This window comes from Ursus arctos, unplaced genomic scaffold, assembly GCF_023065955.2.
Source record: "Ursus arctos isolate Adak ecotype North America unplaced genomic scaffold, UrsArc2.0 scaffold_10, whole genome shotgun sequence".
Classification (NCBI taxonomy): domain Eukaryota; kingdom Metazoa; phylum Chordata; class Mammalia; order Carnivora; family Ursidae; genus Ursus; species Ursus arctos.
In genome coordinates, this window is record NW_026622764.1 from 876,144 (window position 1) to 893,221 (window position 17,078).

General features: G+C 60.6%; 1 protein-coding gene across 20 annotated transcripts in view; it reads right to left on the reverse strand.

Moving 5' to 3' along the window:
• Nucleotides 1-1,252: 1,252 nt before the first annotated feature.
• Nucleotides 1,253-17,078, reverse strand: part of MCF2L (MCF.2 cell line derived transforming sequence like) — a 95,844-nt gene continuing 80,018 nt past the window's right edge. For 6 of the 20 annotated variants that reach the window (XM_057307072.1, XM_057307083.1, XM_057307070.1 and 3 more), the window contains 13 exons: nt 16,463-16,578; nt 14,843-14,912; nt 13,760-13,852; nt 13,568-13,660; nt 12,575-12,700; nt 11,496-11,717; nt 11,144-11,236; nt 10,097-10,175; nt 9,877-9,943; nt 9,004-9,122; nt 4,295-4,416; nt 3,194-3,306; nt 1,253-3,108 (listed from right to left, as the gene is read on the reverse strand). In XM_057307072.1, the coding sequence (XP_057163055.1) occupies nt 2,808-3,108; nt 3,194-3,306; nt 4,295-4,416; nt 9,004-9,122; nt 9,877-9,943; nt 10,097-10,175; nt 11,144-11,236; nt 11,496-11,717; nt 12,575-12,700; nt 13,568-13,660; nt 13,760-13,852; nt 14,843-14,912; nt 16,463-16,578 (1,614 nt within the window). In that variant the 3' untranslated portion in view covers nt 1,253-2,807. The other 14 variants (XM_026488776.4, XM_048215706.2, XM_057307078.1 and 11 more) reach the window with 7 other exon arrangements.

A 17,078-nucleotide genomic window follows, 5' to 3' on the forward strand; every position in this document is an offset into this window, starting at 1 on the left:
AGGCATCTGTGGCAGGGCCTTGCTCTCTCCGGAGGCCCGGGGAGCACCTGCCTGCCTCTTCCCGCTGGGGGCTCTGGGGGGCCTGCCCGCACAGCACTCTGATCCCGGCCTCGGTAGGCGCATGGCCTCCCAGCGGTGTGTGACCCGTCTCCCTCTCCTTACAGACACAGTCTGTCCTTGGGTCGGGATGGCTTCCAGGCTTCCAGGCAGATGTGAATGTAGGGAATGCTGTCAGCTGGGGTCCGCGCTTCCTCTTGAGCGGAACTGGGGCTGTTCTCAGAGCAGCGTGAGCAGTGTCCGGTTGTGGACTCCGGGGCGCCCGGCTGGGAGGTGCAGGAAAGGGACGCTCCTTCTCTGACCCCCCAAATCTGCGGGGTCAGGTTTTCGGGGACAGCACCTGCCCGGTAGCAGACGTCAGCATGGACGTCAAGTCCAAGGGTGGCGTGGGTCCTCTAGGGAGGTGGGGGACAGCACAGGCCAGTGGGGGATGTGGCCTTCTGTCCGTGAAAGACGGCCGAGCACAGGCATAGAGCAGTCCTACCCCAGACCCCACGCCGGTGAGCGGAGGCGGAACAGGGCGGCTAGGTGGAGAGGGACCGTCCATGCAGCCCTGTGGGCATGCGGGTGTCAGCGGGCTGGGCTCAGGGAGCAGGAGTGTCTCCCAACCTGGACCCTTCGCTCACGGCCACATGGTCCATTGAGTGAGGCAGGCCCCAAGAGCAGGGCAGGGTTGGATCTTAGCCTGGGGCCGTGCCCGCGAGTCTGAGCGCGGAGGGGCTCCTGGGAGGTCAGTGTTTGCTACATCTCCGTTCTGGGCTTTATGTCCAACCCTTGTGGGATTTGGTTGTACGGTGTCGTTTAGCAATTATTGGTTGCATCCAATTTGATCCCCTCCCAACGGGTCGGCATAGCAAGATGCCGGTGCTGTGTGGCCTCGGTGACTCCTCGCTGTGGGCCACGCTTCCCTCCCCACCGCCGTCCCTTCCGTCCCGGCCCTGCCTGGCTCAGGAGTCATCACTTGGACTCTTGTTCCAACATGGTGATTTCACATTTCTTTTGTTACCTTTGCACCGTTGGCACAATACGCGGGTTATTTTATTTCCATCATTCTTGGACAAAATGAAGCGCATGGGACATCCTCTGGGTCATGCTCAGGGCCTGCCCCGTTTCTCACGGGAGCTGCGCGGCCGAGAGCGCAACAAACACGCGGAGCGTGAGGAGTTCTGTGCTTTTACAGACGCAGGCAGACAGCAAGAGGGGCTGATATTTATTCAAACTCCATCCATACAATAAAGAACTCTGATTTTAAAATTTCATTTACATCAGCAGAAAAAAAATAAAGACCTGAAACCGAACAAGAAGAGTTGACGGGAACATGAGGGTTTAAAGTGCCTTAAGAAGAAGGGACCACCAGGGTGGTGACGCGGCCGAGGCGGCGGGGGCGGTCCCTGGACAAGCAGCGCACGGAGTAAACCGTTCTCACCGCTGGACACCGAGGAGAGCTGCTGAGACGCACTGCGCAGGTCGGCCGGCGGGGGCCTCGCAGGCGTGGGGCTCAGGGAGGGCTGTAAAGTGACAGTTTCCAGCATCGCGGAGGCCGCGGGGCGTCCCTGACACGGACACCGACGGACACACACCCACATATGCACACGGATACAAGTATCTGCGCCCACCAGACACAGACAGTGTTTCCAAAGAACAGAATTTGTGTCTGAAACACAAAAAGATAAAACAGAAGAGTTTTCTTTCTGGCTCTGCCTTGGTCTCAGTCACGAACTCCTTACTTCCCGAGGTCAGGGGGTTTTACTGAGCGCGGAGGCGGCCGCGGAGGCAGGCAGACACGCGTGATTTCACGGAGCCCCGTGTGGCTACTGTTTCAGACGGTACCCTGCAAAAACTGCTTGTTTATTCTTCAAAAACAATAAAAAATCTAATTCAGTGAAGCTAGTTAAAAAAATCAAGTTCCCCATTGTTTGTAGAAAAGAAGCTGAATATTTTAAATTATAGCTTAAATTTTCTTTTGAAAATTAACCTACACAGGTAATGAGCTGTCCTTGGTTTCTACTGCTTCTGTTTGTAGAAACGCTGTTGGATTTGATGGAGGACGTATGTTCACCCTCCTGTTCCCAGGCGGGCCTTGGCGCGGGCTTCGGTCCCCACGAGAGCCCCCAAATCTCCCAGCTCTATAAACACCGTGCGGTAGTGTAAACCCCAGTAACAGAAAATAGTTTTATATCAAATACAGTATCAAATTGTCATTTCATGTAAACACAGTGATTCTTGGTAAAGATTAGCGGCCAAAGTACCACAAAAAATGGCCATGGAATTAATCCCTGCTTTAAAAAAAAACTTGTAAAAGACAAAACAGTCCCCCCACCAAGCTGCTGGGTCAGCGGACTTGTCACTCCCACAACATGCCTATTCCTGCAGGAAGCACCAGACTGGAAACACCCGGAACCAAGCAGAGCGGCTGGGACGGGTTCCTTGCGACGGCTGGCCGCCCTCTGTCCGTCCTGGTTTTCCCGGGAAGCTCAGTGTACCTCGGCCTTCCCATGGAACTGGCTTCTGCACCCTCGTTGGGGGTGGTCCTAGCGTGGAGGCCACAGGGCAGAATCTTCCAGAACCTTCCCTCTGCAGCCCCTGCATCTGCACCTCGAAGTTCCGTGGGCAGCGGCGGCTCCTCGCTGGGGTCTTGCCAGGGTCCTCCTTCCCCAGGGTCTTAGAGCACCGTCCCCTCACCAAACTAAGCAAGCCCAAGCAAAGGAAAACTTAGAGGCTCGCAGGGTGCTGTCCTGCACGGCCCGGCGCTACCCCTGGAGGTCTGAGAGGGGGGCCCCACAGCTCTCGCTGCAACTGGAGGAGGCGCTCAGCAGGGTGGACCCCGCACTGGACTCTGCAGGAAAACCAGGCAAGAATGGGTGCGGCTTTGCATCTGGACACTCAAGCTCACGGCTGCGGAACCCCGCGGGCTCGGGGTGCGGCCCACACGGGGCAGGGGTCTTACCTGAGCTGCTCAGGCACTGAGCCGAGCCGGACGTGCTGAGGAGTGTGGACAGGCTGCTGGCCGGCACCCAGCTCTCCTTGCTGGAGGTGAGGTTCCTGACATACCTGAAAGGGGCGTGGGCCGGTCAGGGCTCTGGCTGCGTGCCCCCCCCCGGGCGTCTTGGGTGTGAGCCCACCTCCGGTATCTTACCAAAGGCCCTCGTCACCCTCCTGGACCACCTCCACCACGTCCCCGCTTCTCACAGCAAGCGCCTCTGGGCTTCCCTTCTCGTCGCCCATCACCACCGTGTACCTTCCTGGAACCTGGTGGCGGGGGACGCGGCATATCAAACACAGCTCGGTCTGCCGCCCCAGGCACCGAGTGAGGCCGCCGCGGCTGTCCGGCTGTCCGCTGCAAGCCACAGGAGAAGGACAACGAGCGCTTCGTCAGGGCCCTGCTGTTTGTGGGGCTTTTGACAGGACTGTCACCTTAACTGGGGAAGAGCTCCTGGTCGTGAGAAGAGGCCAAGTCTCTCACTGCAGCCGCGTTACAAACCCTAACCAACCCGCGAAGCGCTCCCGACTCACGCCTGGTGGTCCGGCCTCGCTGCAGCAGGCCTCTGCTCCGGCCGGCCTCACACGCTCCGAGACACAGCCCTCAGCCCCAGGGCCTCTGCACCTGCTGCTGCCTCTTCCCGGAACGATCTCCCCTCCTCGGCTCCCGCGTGAGACGGCCGCCGTCCTCACCTAACGTGCCCTGTATTTTACTACCTTTTACTTTGCCTCTTGTGAGAGTGGAGACTTTGTGTCTGGTGTCTAGACAGTGCCTGGCACCCAGCGTACGCACAGCACGTTCACGCGGACGAAGTTCTGTCGCGTGGAGCCCTGGAACTTGGACCAGGATGGCGCCAGGCACGCACTAAGCATCTGTTCGTATAACCCTGACTCTGACGATTCATACGTGAACGGCTTCTCCTTGCGGCTTGTGTTAGAGAATGGGCCTGTTGAGAAGGCAAACCCGCACTCGAATGGTGGAGTTCTCTAAAGTGAGGGAGAGCCGTGCGCACAGCTTTGCGGACACTGCTGACAGCACTCCCCTTCCCTGGGGGGGTGTGCTCCGTCCCCTCTGCGGGAGAGCCCGTCTGGCAGGGCTCTGATGGTGGAGGCGGGTGGGCACACAGCCACAGCGAGACCCGGCACCCCCCCCCCCCACGGCCACGAGAGCCACGGCACCACCGTGGTCGCGCTCTGGAGCCCTCCCGCCCAGGGGCCAGCCGTGCCGGACTGACGGCCCGAGGGGACCCAAGGTTACCAGCTTCCTGGGGCCCACTCTGCCTTCCTCCTCTGCGTCCGAGGAATTAATCAGCTCTTCGGCACTGGACCAGCCGTCGTTGTCCTCAGGGGCCTCCAAGGGCTGAGACGTTTTGCTCCAACCTGAGAGGAAACAGGCTCCAGTGAGGACCACCCACTACCACAAGCCTGTCTGAAGGTGGTCTGCACAATGCCCATGACCCTGTAACGTGCCGCCCGGAGGGGCCTGCCCCCTCCCCCGGAGCTGGACACACAGCGGACCTCCGGAATGCCTGCTGACACGCGTGACCCCACTGTGCACAGTACGGGGCTACAGGGCCCAGAGCACCCACTTCCGTTGCCAGGCCAGCCCAGGCGAAGCAATGACCCCAGCCCCTCAGGGAGGTGACCCTGCAGGCTCTGCCGCGACACCCCCGCCTGCGGTCCCGGGAGCACAGAGACCCCGAATAACCACTAGCTGGAGACGCCAGCGCCCACCCGCGCTGGAGCTAACCCCACCGGAGGGAAGGAGTTTGCCGTTCGCCCTGGAGCGGCAGCACGCATCAGGCCTCCTGGGGAACCCGTCCTCATGGCAGCCGCCCACGCCCCGCGGGCCCCGTACTGGCACCGTCCGGCCCGTGAGGTAAGGGCGCCGTGACCCTCACAGCACAGGCCCGCAGACACCGCATACAGACACAAATCCTGCCTCTGAGCTTCTGCGGCCATGCGGCGAGGCTGGGATTCCAGCCCAGGCCGCTGCCTGCGCGAGCTCCAGCCAGAGCGCGCTGGGCAGCACGTGTGGGGACAGAGCTTCCCGGGGACTTTATAAAATGCGCCCATAGCCCCTCGCTAGTGTTTCCACTGCAGGGCAGCCCTAAAGAATAACACCTGTATTTCCCATCTGGAGGAAATTTTGGGGAGAATGCAAGCAAGTTGAGGGGAGACGGGAGATGATGGATTCCCGATTCTGAACACAGTGAGTACCAGCAGTAAAGAGACAGGCGGGAGCCACTCCTGTGGCCTGAGGACCACGGGCACCGCCTGGAGTCGGCGGCACTGTGGCGGGAGGCCAGCGGTTCTGGGAGGGAAGACTGCTCACCGGCTGTGGCCTGGAGGGAAGCGTGCTTTCCCCGAGAACGAAGGGCTCGCTCCCCTCTGTGAGGCGGGGCCGCATAGGCACAAGCTGCTGGACAGGCCTGTCCCCGAGGCCTGTGGTGTTTCAAGTTGGCCATGAAACACTTGTGCTAAATGGGCGCCGGGAGTCTCATCGTCACAGGAAGGGAGCTGAGGCCTAGAGCTCCCCTCAGCCAGCAGGGCTGAGCCCAGAAGGAAGAGCGTGAGAGCTGCAGAGGTGCCTGGAGCCGCACGAGCCCTGTCCACGCCAGCAGGCCCAGCGTCTGGAGAGCCCCTGAGCCCGGCTGTCTCAGGGCTGGGCCACAGGGCGAGTGGCAGTGGGCTGGCGCCTGTGCAGGGATGGGGCACCGGGGTTTTCCGCTGCAAGCCCCCAGCCATGCGCGCCCTGGCTCGTCTGGGGGTGTGTGTGGTGTGGAAAGGGCAGATGGGGCACAGGCAGTGGGGGGTCTTGGGGTCGCAGCACCAGGCAGCCTGTCTGAGGAGGTCTCCCCATGGCAGCCCACCGCCAGACATGGGGCTCCTGGCAACATAGAGGCAGATGTGTCTGAGAACCCTGAGCACAGAAAGACCACCCTGTTCTGCCTGGAGACTCCTACGGGCCGGACGGCAGCGCCGCCAACAGACCTCGCATGTCATGGGAAACTCCAACCGCTCTGCCCACAGATGCCGCAGAGAAAGGAGGGTGTCTAGGCGCAGAGCAGCCATGGGCCTGTGGTGCTCCCTTCCCTGGGGAAAGCTTCTTTACCAGGCTCGAGCAGCATCCCCGCGTTAAAACCGCGTGACAAGGGCGTCAGGAAGGTACCGAGGGCCAACGCGCCTCAGGCACCGACCGTGGGGCGAGGAGACACGTGTTTGGAACCATAAGTGTTACAAACCCAGACAGACGGCACCCCTTGATCTACGCAGATGTTAGGGCATTTGTAGGACATTACACCAAGGTGGCCATGAACACGCTCCCCTCTGTTCTCCACAAAATAGTCCCTGATATTGACATTGAGCAAAACGAAGGGCAGATGAAGCCTCTCAGGCGGCAAGCGAGGAAGCACTTGCGAGAGTGCCCAGGAGACAGCGGCTCACTGTCGTCTGCCATTCAGTGGGCAACGGGGAGGAGGGGAGCGGATGGGAGGGGGACTGGCCGGGGGCCCCAGGCACCAGGCTCAGGTCACATCTGTGGTGACCTTGCGAAGCCGCCTCATCTTCCAAACCCAGGCGTGGAGACACAAGTTGGCTGAAAGGCGGTAGGAACCGCGGGCAAGTGGCCACAGTGGGGCTCAAGCCCCTTCACCAGCGTCCTGTACAAAGGAAGTCAGCCAGGGCCATGCTCAAGGCCTTAAGTAGAAAACAAGGCTGTCAACGGAGAAGTGACCCCTGTCACAGGCCCCGGGACCCCAGCGGCGGCCTCCGGGCGCTGCCCGCCCACGTGAAGGCGTGGGAAGCTGCTGGCCTCGAGCTGTCACGGGGGGGCAGGTGGAGAGCTGCCGTCTGGGTCCCGGGCGCACAGCCTTGTGCTCGAGGCCGAGGGTGCTGGGTGACCCTGAGTGGTCCTGGGGGTTGTGAGGCCACCCGCACCCCTTGGGAACCTTCACAATTGTTGGAAAATTCACTTTGTGAATCCCTCCCTGCAAACTTCAAACCCTCAGCCTTGGCCAAGGAGGGTCTTTGGATTTTGGGGGGGGGGGGTGTGCTTTACCCTTGTGATATGAGGAGCAAAAGCTAGAAGCCTGAGGTCCAGTATGGAGCTTGGCTCCACCTGTCTGTACAGCCCGTCATCCTCCCATGAGATGGGGGGTCGGCACGGTCCCATTGACAGCTGTGCTCCCACCAAAAAGCTTCGGGACAACCGGTGACGCAGGGGAGGGGCCGGCGCTTCAGGGGCCTGAGGACGGGGTGCCCCGCAGCCTGCACAGTAGCTCTAACAGCCCACCCCAACCTGCATGCTGACCAGGCATCGGCAGCCTCTAACTGGTGGCCCCTGAGGGGTTCTGTAGGTTCTGGGCAGACCCGGCCAGAGTCCAGCTGAGAAGGGTGCTGTCATCACGGTGTCTGTCGCCAGAGCACCATGCTTTTGGAGAAAACAATGCATTTGCTCCTGGCTAGGAGAGACCTATTTTGTTTTGTGTCCTCGGTGGCGAGAAAAGACAAGGCAGTGTCCCTAACCGGATGGGTAGATGGAGGCCAGCTACGTTCAGAAGGTGGGGCCACTCTACCTCGTAAACCAAACGGCGTTGGGTCGCTCTTTACTTCGTGTCGCTTAGCTCTTTTGTCAGGGCTGGTGGGAGAAGCTGCAGAAGGAGAAAGAGGCAAGAATACAACAGGAGAAAGCGTGAGGAGCTGCACGCAGGGCGTGGAGGGAGCGTGAGGAGCAGAGATCGTGCTGGGATGGGACACAGACACCCACGGGCTCATCTCCACTGGTGCACACAGCAGCTTCCTGCGAACAGAATGAAGCTAGCGGAGGGGTCCCTTGTGCAGGTGACAGGAGAGCCCCGGAGAGCAGGAGGACGTGAGACGGTACCCTCGTTCTAGGGGCCACGCGTCGGTGCGTTTTCTTAATTCTGCACGAAAGTACACAGAGGGTGCATACTTGCTGCGCTCATTAGCCAAGTCTATAGCGCCAGAATGTGCCCTTCCTTTTTTTTTTTTTTAAAGTTTGAGGCCAACTTAACACTATCTTATAAATTGAAACAAAACTGTCCAATTTTCTGGACCAGTGAAAACCGGCTTTTAGTCGCAGGTGGGGAGTCTTGTAACGATCTTCCGGGACCTTCAGCACGGGCTCCCTGAGCTACCTGCGTGCACTTCCCTCCACGCGGTTCACCGCCAAGCCGCACCGGAAGGCGGTCCCGCTTTTGGAGATTCCCATGCGAGGGAGTCTCTCTGCGCCCTGTGCACTAGCGACCGGCCCTGGAGACAGGCGACACCAGCACTGGAGTGCCGTGCAGAAGGGTGACACCCATGAGCACGAACAGGACCGAGCAGGAAAGGGGAGGGTGGTGCGGGAGGAGTTGCACCAAGAAAAGCAAGTGACAACTCCATTTTCTGAACAAGCCTTCGCTGGAAAAGCCAGCTTCCGCCTTTTTAAACCACAGGCCCCACCGACAGAACGTGGGCTGTGTGTGCCACGGACACGCCAGCGCCAGGAGGACACGCGGTTCAGTGGGGAGAGCTGGGCGGCTGCACGTGGTGATGCCACAGCCGTCTACACGAATGAGCACCACACGAATGATGACAAACACGCCACCACGGTGAGGGACACGTCCACAGCACGGATGGCAGGCGGGTGCCTTTTACCTTTCTGACCTTTGAGGTTAGCAAAGCCCTGCAGAGTAAAGCGCTTTCTGGAAAGCGCGGAGCTTTCTGAGGTAGAGCTAGTGACCGTGTCATCTACAAAGGAAGAGAGAGGGACGGTGTGGGGGTGGCCGCAGCCCGCGGGGCTCGGAGACACACGTCAGGTCACTCGGGGTGTCCTCTGGGGCACCCCGGCTGCGAGGAAGAGGGCTTCTCTGTGAGGTCCCAGCATGCTGTGCAGGCAGCGGTCTGTGCGTCCCGGACACCTGCTCTGACACCCGTGACACAGATCCCGGCACAGCCACCCACCTCTGCCCTTCTCAGGGGCCTTCGGCAACGGCGTGGAGCTCACGTATCCTTCCAGACTCAGGGGGTCAGTCTTCCTTTCTTCCAACTTCTTGATGTTTCTCGTGTTCCCTTTTGAGGGACTAATGACGTCACACATACCAAAAAAAGAAGTAGAATGTTGCCTGTTAGTTTTGGAAGCCCTCCCTGCGCATGAGGCTGAGCCGTCCCTGGGTCCCACGGGTCCTTCAAGCACTTCTGGGCCACATGCTGGGTGTGGAGTAGGAGGTGGTGGTGGTTTCTCTGAGTTGGGGAGGGCAGTCTCTCTCTTTCCAAACTATCGCTCTGCGGATTATGTGCTTAGACCATATCCTGTCCCACCAACGACTAGATGTGGCTTTCAGCAGAAACAGGAGAAATAAAGTAACAGAGCCGCGGAGAACGCATACAGTAACAAAGGAAAGCTAAGGGCAGAGAAGGTACGACGAAGCCAGCGTGAGGCCGGTGTGTCAGCGTGGCTCTGCGCCTCGGCCCCCGACGGTCCCTGTCCCTGAGGCGTGACCGTCACGGAAACATGGCGGCTGTCACCTTCACCAGCAGCACGTCCTGTGCTGACTGTAACAGGAAATAACCCGCAGACGGAAAACAATCAGAGATGGCCACAGCTGGCCTCTGCCAGGGGGTGGGGCCAGAGACACGGGTCCCTGAAGCCGGCCCGCGGGGACGGACCCCCCAGCACGCAACGCCAGAGGACTCTCCCGGGGCCTTCAGGCAAACCCAAAGTGACCCGAACCCCCAGTAAGGACATTCGGGTAACCGGCCGTGAGAACGTGGGGGGCGCGTGCGCACTCCCACTTGCCCACGTCCAGACTGGAGACGCGGGCGCGTTTCCCTCACCTGGTGCTGGACGGCGTGGGCAGAGGCAGGCTCTGGGACTGCTCCAACGCGCGGTGCTGGCTGGCTTCTGCGGGAAGGGACACACGGAGCCGGCTGACCCACTTTACCCCCCACGCGGCAGCACCACCCAGACCTCAGAATGTGGAGGTTGCTTTGGACGTGCGCAAAAATGTGCCTACAGCCAAAGCCAAGAGCAGCTCGTGGCCGCAGCGGCTCCTACCTCTGCAGGCTTGCAGCTGGCTGGTCAGCACTTTGCGGATCTCATTCACCCACGCGGCTTTAATTTCAGGGGTTGGTGCCTGAGGCCGGGAAGGAATGCCAGGAGGTGAGGACACACGTTCCCTAAAGACACCGCTTTACCTCTTACTCTGGAAGGTTCTGCGGAACTTCTTAGGAATGGACAACGAGAGAAAGGAGGCGGCGACAGACGGTCCCCTTGCTTTGAGACGGCCCCACAGGCACAGCACAACGCAGGCGGTGGGCTGACTGCCCGGCCTGCCCCTTCCCACCCTCACTGGCGTCTGACACAGTGGAAACCCTGGGGCACAAACTGCCCTTTGAGAACATGTTTCTCTGGGAAGTGGCTCATGGCATCTTTTTATGACAAGGAAGATGGGAGTCTGAAATTCTGAAGGCAGAGTCTAAACTCTGAGGACGTGAGACGAGCCGGCCGCCATCCTGCCTCAGTACAGCGTGTGCGGCCAGAGGTCAGTGACAGCCGGGCTCTGGAGATGGGGCCTGCAGAAGGCCAGAGTGCCAGCCGCCGTCCCGGCAGCTCCCACGGCCTGGTGCCCGAGCCGGAGCCGGGTGCCATTGCTGCGGGCCTGCCGTGCTGGTGTGCGTGCTGGGGCAGCGCACCATGGCCATCGCATGTCCGAGCGTGGAGGCAACCGGAAGAGGCCTGTCCCGTGTGCTGGCCGACCCCATCACAGGGCCCCGGGGACAGGGGGTCACGTCCTCAGGGCTCACTCACAGCCCTACCACCCCCTGCCCTCACCAGCACGGTGGGGGCCATGAGGACAAGGACACACTGGTCATGTGCGTAACATGGCCCAGGCTAGCTGTGCCCCCAGAGCCTGTGTTCCTGGACCTGCCCTTCGTGTACCCTAACTGTGGTTCCCTGTACTTCCTCCTGGGTCCAGCTCAGGGCGGTGCCCTTACACGGCCTCTGGGAGATTAAGCTCCACAGAAGCTTCCAGATGCCAGCCCTCGCTAGAGAGACCCGACGAGTCCCCGACGCCCGGCCCGGAAGAGAGTGGGGCCCTACCTGTACGATGTATACCTCCTCCCTGGCATTGTACCAGATCTCAAACTTCCTCACATCGCCCTTCACGGTCTCTGTTATGCCGACGGCTGCCATCTGACCACGCAAAGCAGGGAGACAGAGGTTTGCTAAGCGCGGGATGAAAGCACGCCCCCCCCCCCATCTTTCAAAGGGGTCGGTGCATCGTCAAAATGCTGGAAGCGGTTTTGGGGTGGGGGCTGAGGATGCCAGGGGTCCCAGACTCCCACACCTGAAGATATGAGTGGTGTGCGGCGTGGCCGCAGCTGCTAGAACCTCGACTGGTGGCCCTCTCCCCCCGTAGGGTCAGCAGCTGTGGGGAAGGAGCCTCACTCACGTTCAGGGACTGCTTGTAGCTGTAGGAAGGGGCCTTCTCGTACCCCTCCCCGTTCTCCTCCCTTTTCTTGCAGAAGAGCACGGCCTTCTCGTGCAGGAAGAGGTGCCTCTGCATGGGCTTGAACCTGGCCAGGTCCTTCACCTTGGTGTGGCCCTTCTTGTGGTCCGTCCAGACGCTGAAGGAGCCCTGCATCAGCAGCTTCCCCAGGTCACTCAGGTTCCCCTAAGCCCAGAACGAACGTGGGGCCTTATGTGCATGTTGCCGAGGAGAGGAAACCCGCCTCAGAGGGCTGCGTCCTGCAGGACCCCCGCTACCTAACGTGTGGGCAAAGGCAGAACTGTGGAGGCAGGAAAGGGGTTGGGGGTGGCCGGGGGTTGGGGGAGGGTGACAGGCGGAGCACGGGGGCTTTTGAGGCGCGGAGCCCCTCTGTCCGACCCCGTACCGGTGGATACAGGGCACTCATTGCACACCTGCCAAACCCTCGGGTGCACACTCTGGACTCGGGGTGGAGAGGATGGGCCAGCCGAGGCTCACCCCTGTGAATAAGGTACCACCTGCTGGGTGTGGGGACCTGGGGGTGCATGGGGGTGCAGGGGCGTGTGGGAGGTCCTCGTGCCTTCCCCCGTTCTGCTCCAAGTCTAACACTGCTCTAAAAATAAAACCTATTAAATTCAAAAACACAGGGTGAGTGTGAATGGACCTACAGAGAGGCAACAAAGTGAGTGAGCTGACCTAATTCAGGTGCACGAGAAAAGGCAGAGTCTGACCTTCACGCCCGCTGGTCCCCTGTCCCCAGCCCACCAGCGGCGGCAAACACAGATCAGCCCTAGTACCGCCACCCTCGGGGCTTCTGGGCCAACGTGCAGCTTGGAGGGTGAAGGCTCCCTGGTGCTCTGCCGTCTGCGGCTCGCTCCGAGCTGGGGGTCCGTTTGCCCCGGGCCTGCCCCAGACGCCAGCCAGACCCGGGTTCCCGCCAGACTGCAGGGACGCGCATGCACATGGACACTCCCGGGCACAGCTCTGCACTGACGGCAGGAGGATCATCACCAGGCTCCGCAGGGGGACGGGGAGGCCCTTACGTCATAGCCGGTGATGGCAATCAGGTGCATGGAGTCGTTCACAGCCTTGAGGATGCCCAGGATGGAGCTCAGAGCCTCCTGCAGGTCCTCGGCCCCCTCGCAGCTCTTGCTGTATTTCAGCATCTCCTGGGGACGAGGATGCGTTCACACACCCGCGGGACACGGGACCCTCCGCTCCGGCCCTGGGTGCCTTCGTGGACCCTCAGGACACGTAGCATGGCTTCCTGTGTGCTCGGCCCAGCGTGCGGGCCTCATGGCAGCTCAGAAAGCCACCCCCCATACCCTGCCTGTCCCAGCGGTCCTGCCAGGTGCTGCGGACAGGGATGCCCCCCGAGCCGGACACTCGGCCAGGCTTCCCCAGTGCGAGCGCCCCTCCTGTGGCTCACATCTTCCCACTCCTAGACCCGTCACTCTTTCCTTTTGAACCCGACACCTCCAAACCCATGACAGCTAAGGGCATCCGTGTGTCCACTGGCTCGCTCACTCGGGACCGAAAAGGAGGCTGGACACAGGCGGCCTTGCAGGGAGGACCGCGTGTGGGCGCACAGCCCAGGGTGTGTGTGTGGAGACCCCTGGAGCATGTGCTCCACGGGGCAGGGTCTGCCCGACTGTTTGCGTCTGTGTCCGCGGCCCCCCGACAATGGCCGGCCCACAGTAGGCGCTCCACAAAGGTCTGCGACGAGCCAGGGCCCCCTCAGAGGGGGAAGGTGGCGCTGGTACGGTGGTGTTTGGGGGCGGCCACAGCGGTGGGCTGGGGAGGGTGCGAGGCTGGGAGGGCATGGTGGGGGCTAGGGGGGGCCAGGTGGGCATGGCAGCGGCACAGAGGGGCTGGCGGCCTGGCGGGCATGGTGGCGGGAGCAGGGGTGGGGGGCAGGCGGGGTGGGACGGGCACAGTGGGGGCGGGGGGTGCAAGGCCGGGAGGGCGTGGCGGCGGGGGGGGGCTGGCAGCGGGGCGGGGGGCTGGGGGGCCGGCCGGCCGGGCGGGCAGCCCACCTTGAGCAGCAGCTGGTACTTGGTGATTCTCTGCACCGGCTTGAGCAGGTAGGAGTCCAGGCTCAGCTTGTGGTCCAGCTTTCTCTGGCACTCCTGCAAGGCCAGAACGCCCACTGAGACCGCCTCACAGTCCCTGTGTGCGAGTGCACTGGGAGGGAGACCGCGCGTTCCTCAGGAGGCCCCCAAACACACCTGGAAGAAGGGGCAGTCGGAGCACTGTCTCCACAGGCTCTCGGAGCGCGGCTTGTTCTGACAGTACTTCTCGTAGATCTGGAACTCCTCCATCTGCCCCGGGGACAGAGTGTGTCAGGGGCGCAGCCCATTCCTCTCCTCCATCTCCCACGCCGCGTAACAAACCCACAGGCTTCACTCTGGGGCTTCCTCAGTCCCCTCCTTTACACAGACCAGCACCACACCGCTGGCCTTTTGCCATGAGAATAACGGACTAAAATCAGTGCTAACTTTCTCAAGAAAGAGCTGGGTGCTCAAACGTGCGTGTGCACGGAGCTGCCCGAAGGTTTGTTAAAACACAGAATGCCACTGGAGGTTCTGATTCGGCAGGTGTGGGCTGGGACCTGAGAACCTGCATTTCCAGTAAGATCCCAGGACGCTAATGCTGCCGGCCAGGGCACCCGCTTTGAGAACCACTGATCTCCAGCATGACTCCTCCCCCCAGCTCTCAAACAGCACCGAGAAGCATCACCAGCAACCAGACGGAGTCGGAGCAGAGATACGGCTCCTCCTCCTTCCTTCTGACTCTCGACCCCAAGTCATGCTGACGTGTCTTGACCGCCATCTATTACATTGTGAAAATGACTTCAGCTCAGCTACAGTTTCCATGTGGGTCAGCTCGCAGCGCATGGAGATGGGCCTGAGAGGAGCGCCCCGTCCTGCTCCCACCGCTTCTCCCAGCCCCGGAAGGAGCTGGATGTCAGCCGTGTCAAGGAGGAAAGGGAGGCGACCCGACCCAGGCCCCCTCGTGCGGGAGGGCTGGTGATCGGGGCAAGGCCAGACGGAGGCAGCAGCTCGAGGAAGTTCGGCTAAGTTCAGCTGCAAGGTCTGACGTGCGCAATCAAGACAGATGCTTTCTAAGTCTGGCTCTTCTGAACCAGTGATGGGGCTTTAGATAAAACGGAGTCAGGCAGACCAGGAGCACGCACTTTGTGATTTCAGTGGGTTAGAAGGAGACCGTGATACGGTGTCACGTCATGATTGTTTTATGCAGTAATTTTAACAAGGAAGGCACGGCAAAGCGCACGTTGAGAAAACACATACCCGTTCCAGGAAACACCTTCCAACCAGCTCTGGGCAGTCTGTGTAGTCTTCCAGCTCCCTCAGGAATATTCTAGACAGAGCAAGTTCGCCTTAGGTCACATGAAGAGCAACCCGGAGGAAACACCAGTCACATGTGAATAGACATGATTTCCCAGGTCACGTTTATTTCTAACTCTGGACGGTCAGGACACTGTGAGCAGGGCCCTGCAGCCCAGGCCAGGCACTCTTGGGGGCCCTGCTGCAGCAAACTCGGGTTGGAGCAGACCTGGCCCCTCCACGGGTCGCTTCAGGTCGCTGGTGTTCCCACAGAAGTTAGGACATAAGTCAAGCAGAGAAAGACAACTATCATATCGTTTCTCTCATCTATGGAACATAAGAACTAGGATGATCGGTAGGGGAAGAAAGGGATAAAGAAAGGGGGGTAATCAGAAGGGGGAATGAAACATGAGAGACTATGGACTATGAGAAACAAACTGAGGGCTACAGAGGGGAGGGGGGCGGGGGAATGGGATAGACCGGTGATGGGTAGTAAGGAGGGCACGTATTGCATGGTGCACTGGGTGTTATACACAACTAATGAATCATCGAGCCTTACATCGGAAACCGGGGATGTACTGTATGGTGACTAACATAATATAATAAAAAAACATTAAAAAAAAAAAAAAAGAAGTTAGGACAGGGACGAGGAGGCAGGTCCCACTGTGAGAGCCCCGCCCACACCCGGTGAGCTCTGCCCATGCTGTGTGCGCACTGTGGCGCCTGGGCTCAACCCCGCCTCCAGGGAGCGCTCCCCGGGGTCAGTTCACAAGTACTGTAGCTTCGAGCCGCCAGCGGCCCAGCACCGAGGCCTGGCCCGAGCCGAGGACGCTGAGGGACCGGGCCACCGGATCCGTGCCCCCTCCGTGGAGAGGGAGGGATCGGGGGCTCTGGTGGCAGACTGGTGCCTCGTCTATAAGCGAGTGGGTGACAGAGGCTAGTGACCAAGGCTGAGAGCATGTGGTCAGACAGAAGTCCCAATCGCCCCCACAAGCCCAGAAGAGGCTTTCTCAGGACACACGGGTGCGTGCTGTCTGTCCGACTGCCCCCCCGTGCATCCCGCATCACCTCCTCACGTCCTTCCCCACAATGAGGACCCAAGGGTGGGAGGCTGCAGGAGCACTGTTCCTACTTCCCCCAAAGCCATGGCAGCCGCAGACGCCTTTGCGAGGGGAGGAGAGGCAGGGCAGGACGGTCTGCCGTTGCCTCCTTTTCAAGGACGAGCTTGGGAACAAAACGGGCCTTGCTGAGTGCTGTGGCTTTGGTGTCACCCCAAAGGGCCAAATGTACACACTGAGCGGGGCCAGCCGCTGCCAGCCGGGCAGAAGTGGGGGCCGCTCCTATGTCCTCAAAGCCCCAGTGCTTCCCGGTGGGGGGATGGGCCACCTGTAATGGCCCGGCGGGCGCCTCCCACCTGAGCCCACTGCTCCGCGGCAGCCCCTGAGAGCCTGTCCCCTGGGAGAAGGAAGATATGCTGTCCACCCGCAGGCCGCAGCCCAGGGCCTGTGCGTGGTCCAGCTCCCTGTGGGCGGTGGTCTCGGAGGCAGACCCCACCGCACAGGTGTGGTCAGAGGAGGGCCTGACCTGTTATGAAAGTGGTAAATCTCTTCCATGTTTCCAAACAAAACGTCCTTCTTGTTTTGGAGGCCTGGTGACACGAGGTGCGCCATGAGCGGGTTATCCAGCTCCGCTGCGTAGCCCTGCAGAGGAGGGGGGAGGTTGGGAGGGACGCCGGGCTCTGGGACGGGTGCTGTGGGCTGCGAGCAGGTAGGTGACACCACTCGGGGTTTAGAGAGTGAATCCCCCTTATCTATTCACCGGCCATTTCTGAGATGACAGCGCTGACAACGAGCACCACAGAACGTGAGTGAACCAAGACAGCGCGTCTTTCACGGGTTGTGGGGGTTCCATCCTTTGCCTTTCAACCTCTTAAAACTCATTTAATTGTTATGAAGGAGAGAAATCTTATGCGTGCTCCTTGAAGACTCATTTAAATGTCTACACTCCTGTAACCACCACCCAGACCAAGATCCAGAACATTCCAGTCCCCACAGGCCCCCTACCTTCCTGAACAGCCCCCAAGTCCTCCACTCTGCTCCTCCACCCAGACCAGGCGGCTCAGCTATTCCTTTACGGGAATCACACACAGTCCTGTTTGACTCCTCCTGCTCTTGCCACTCTCCCGGGTCAGCCACGCTCC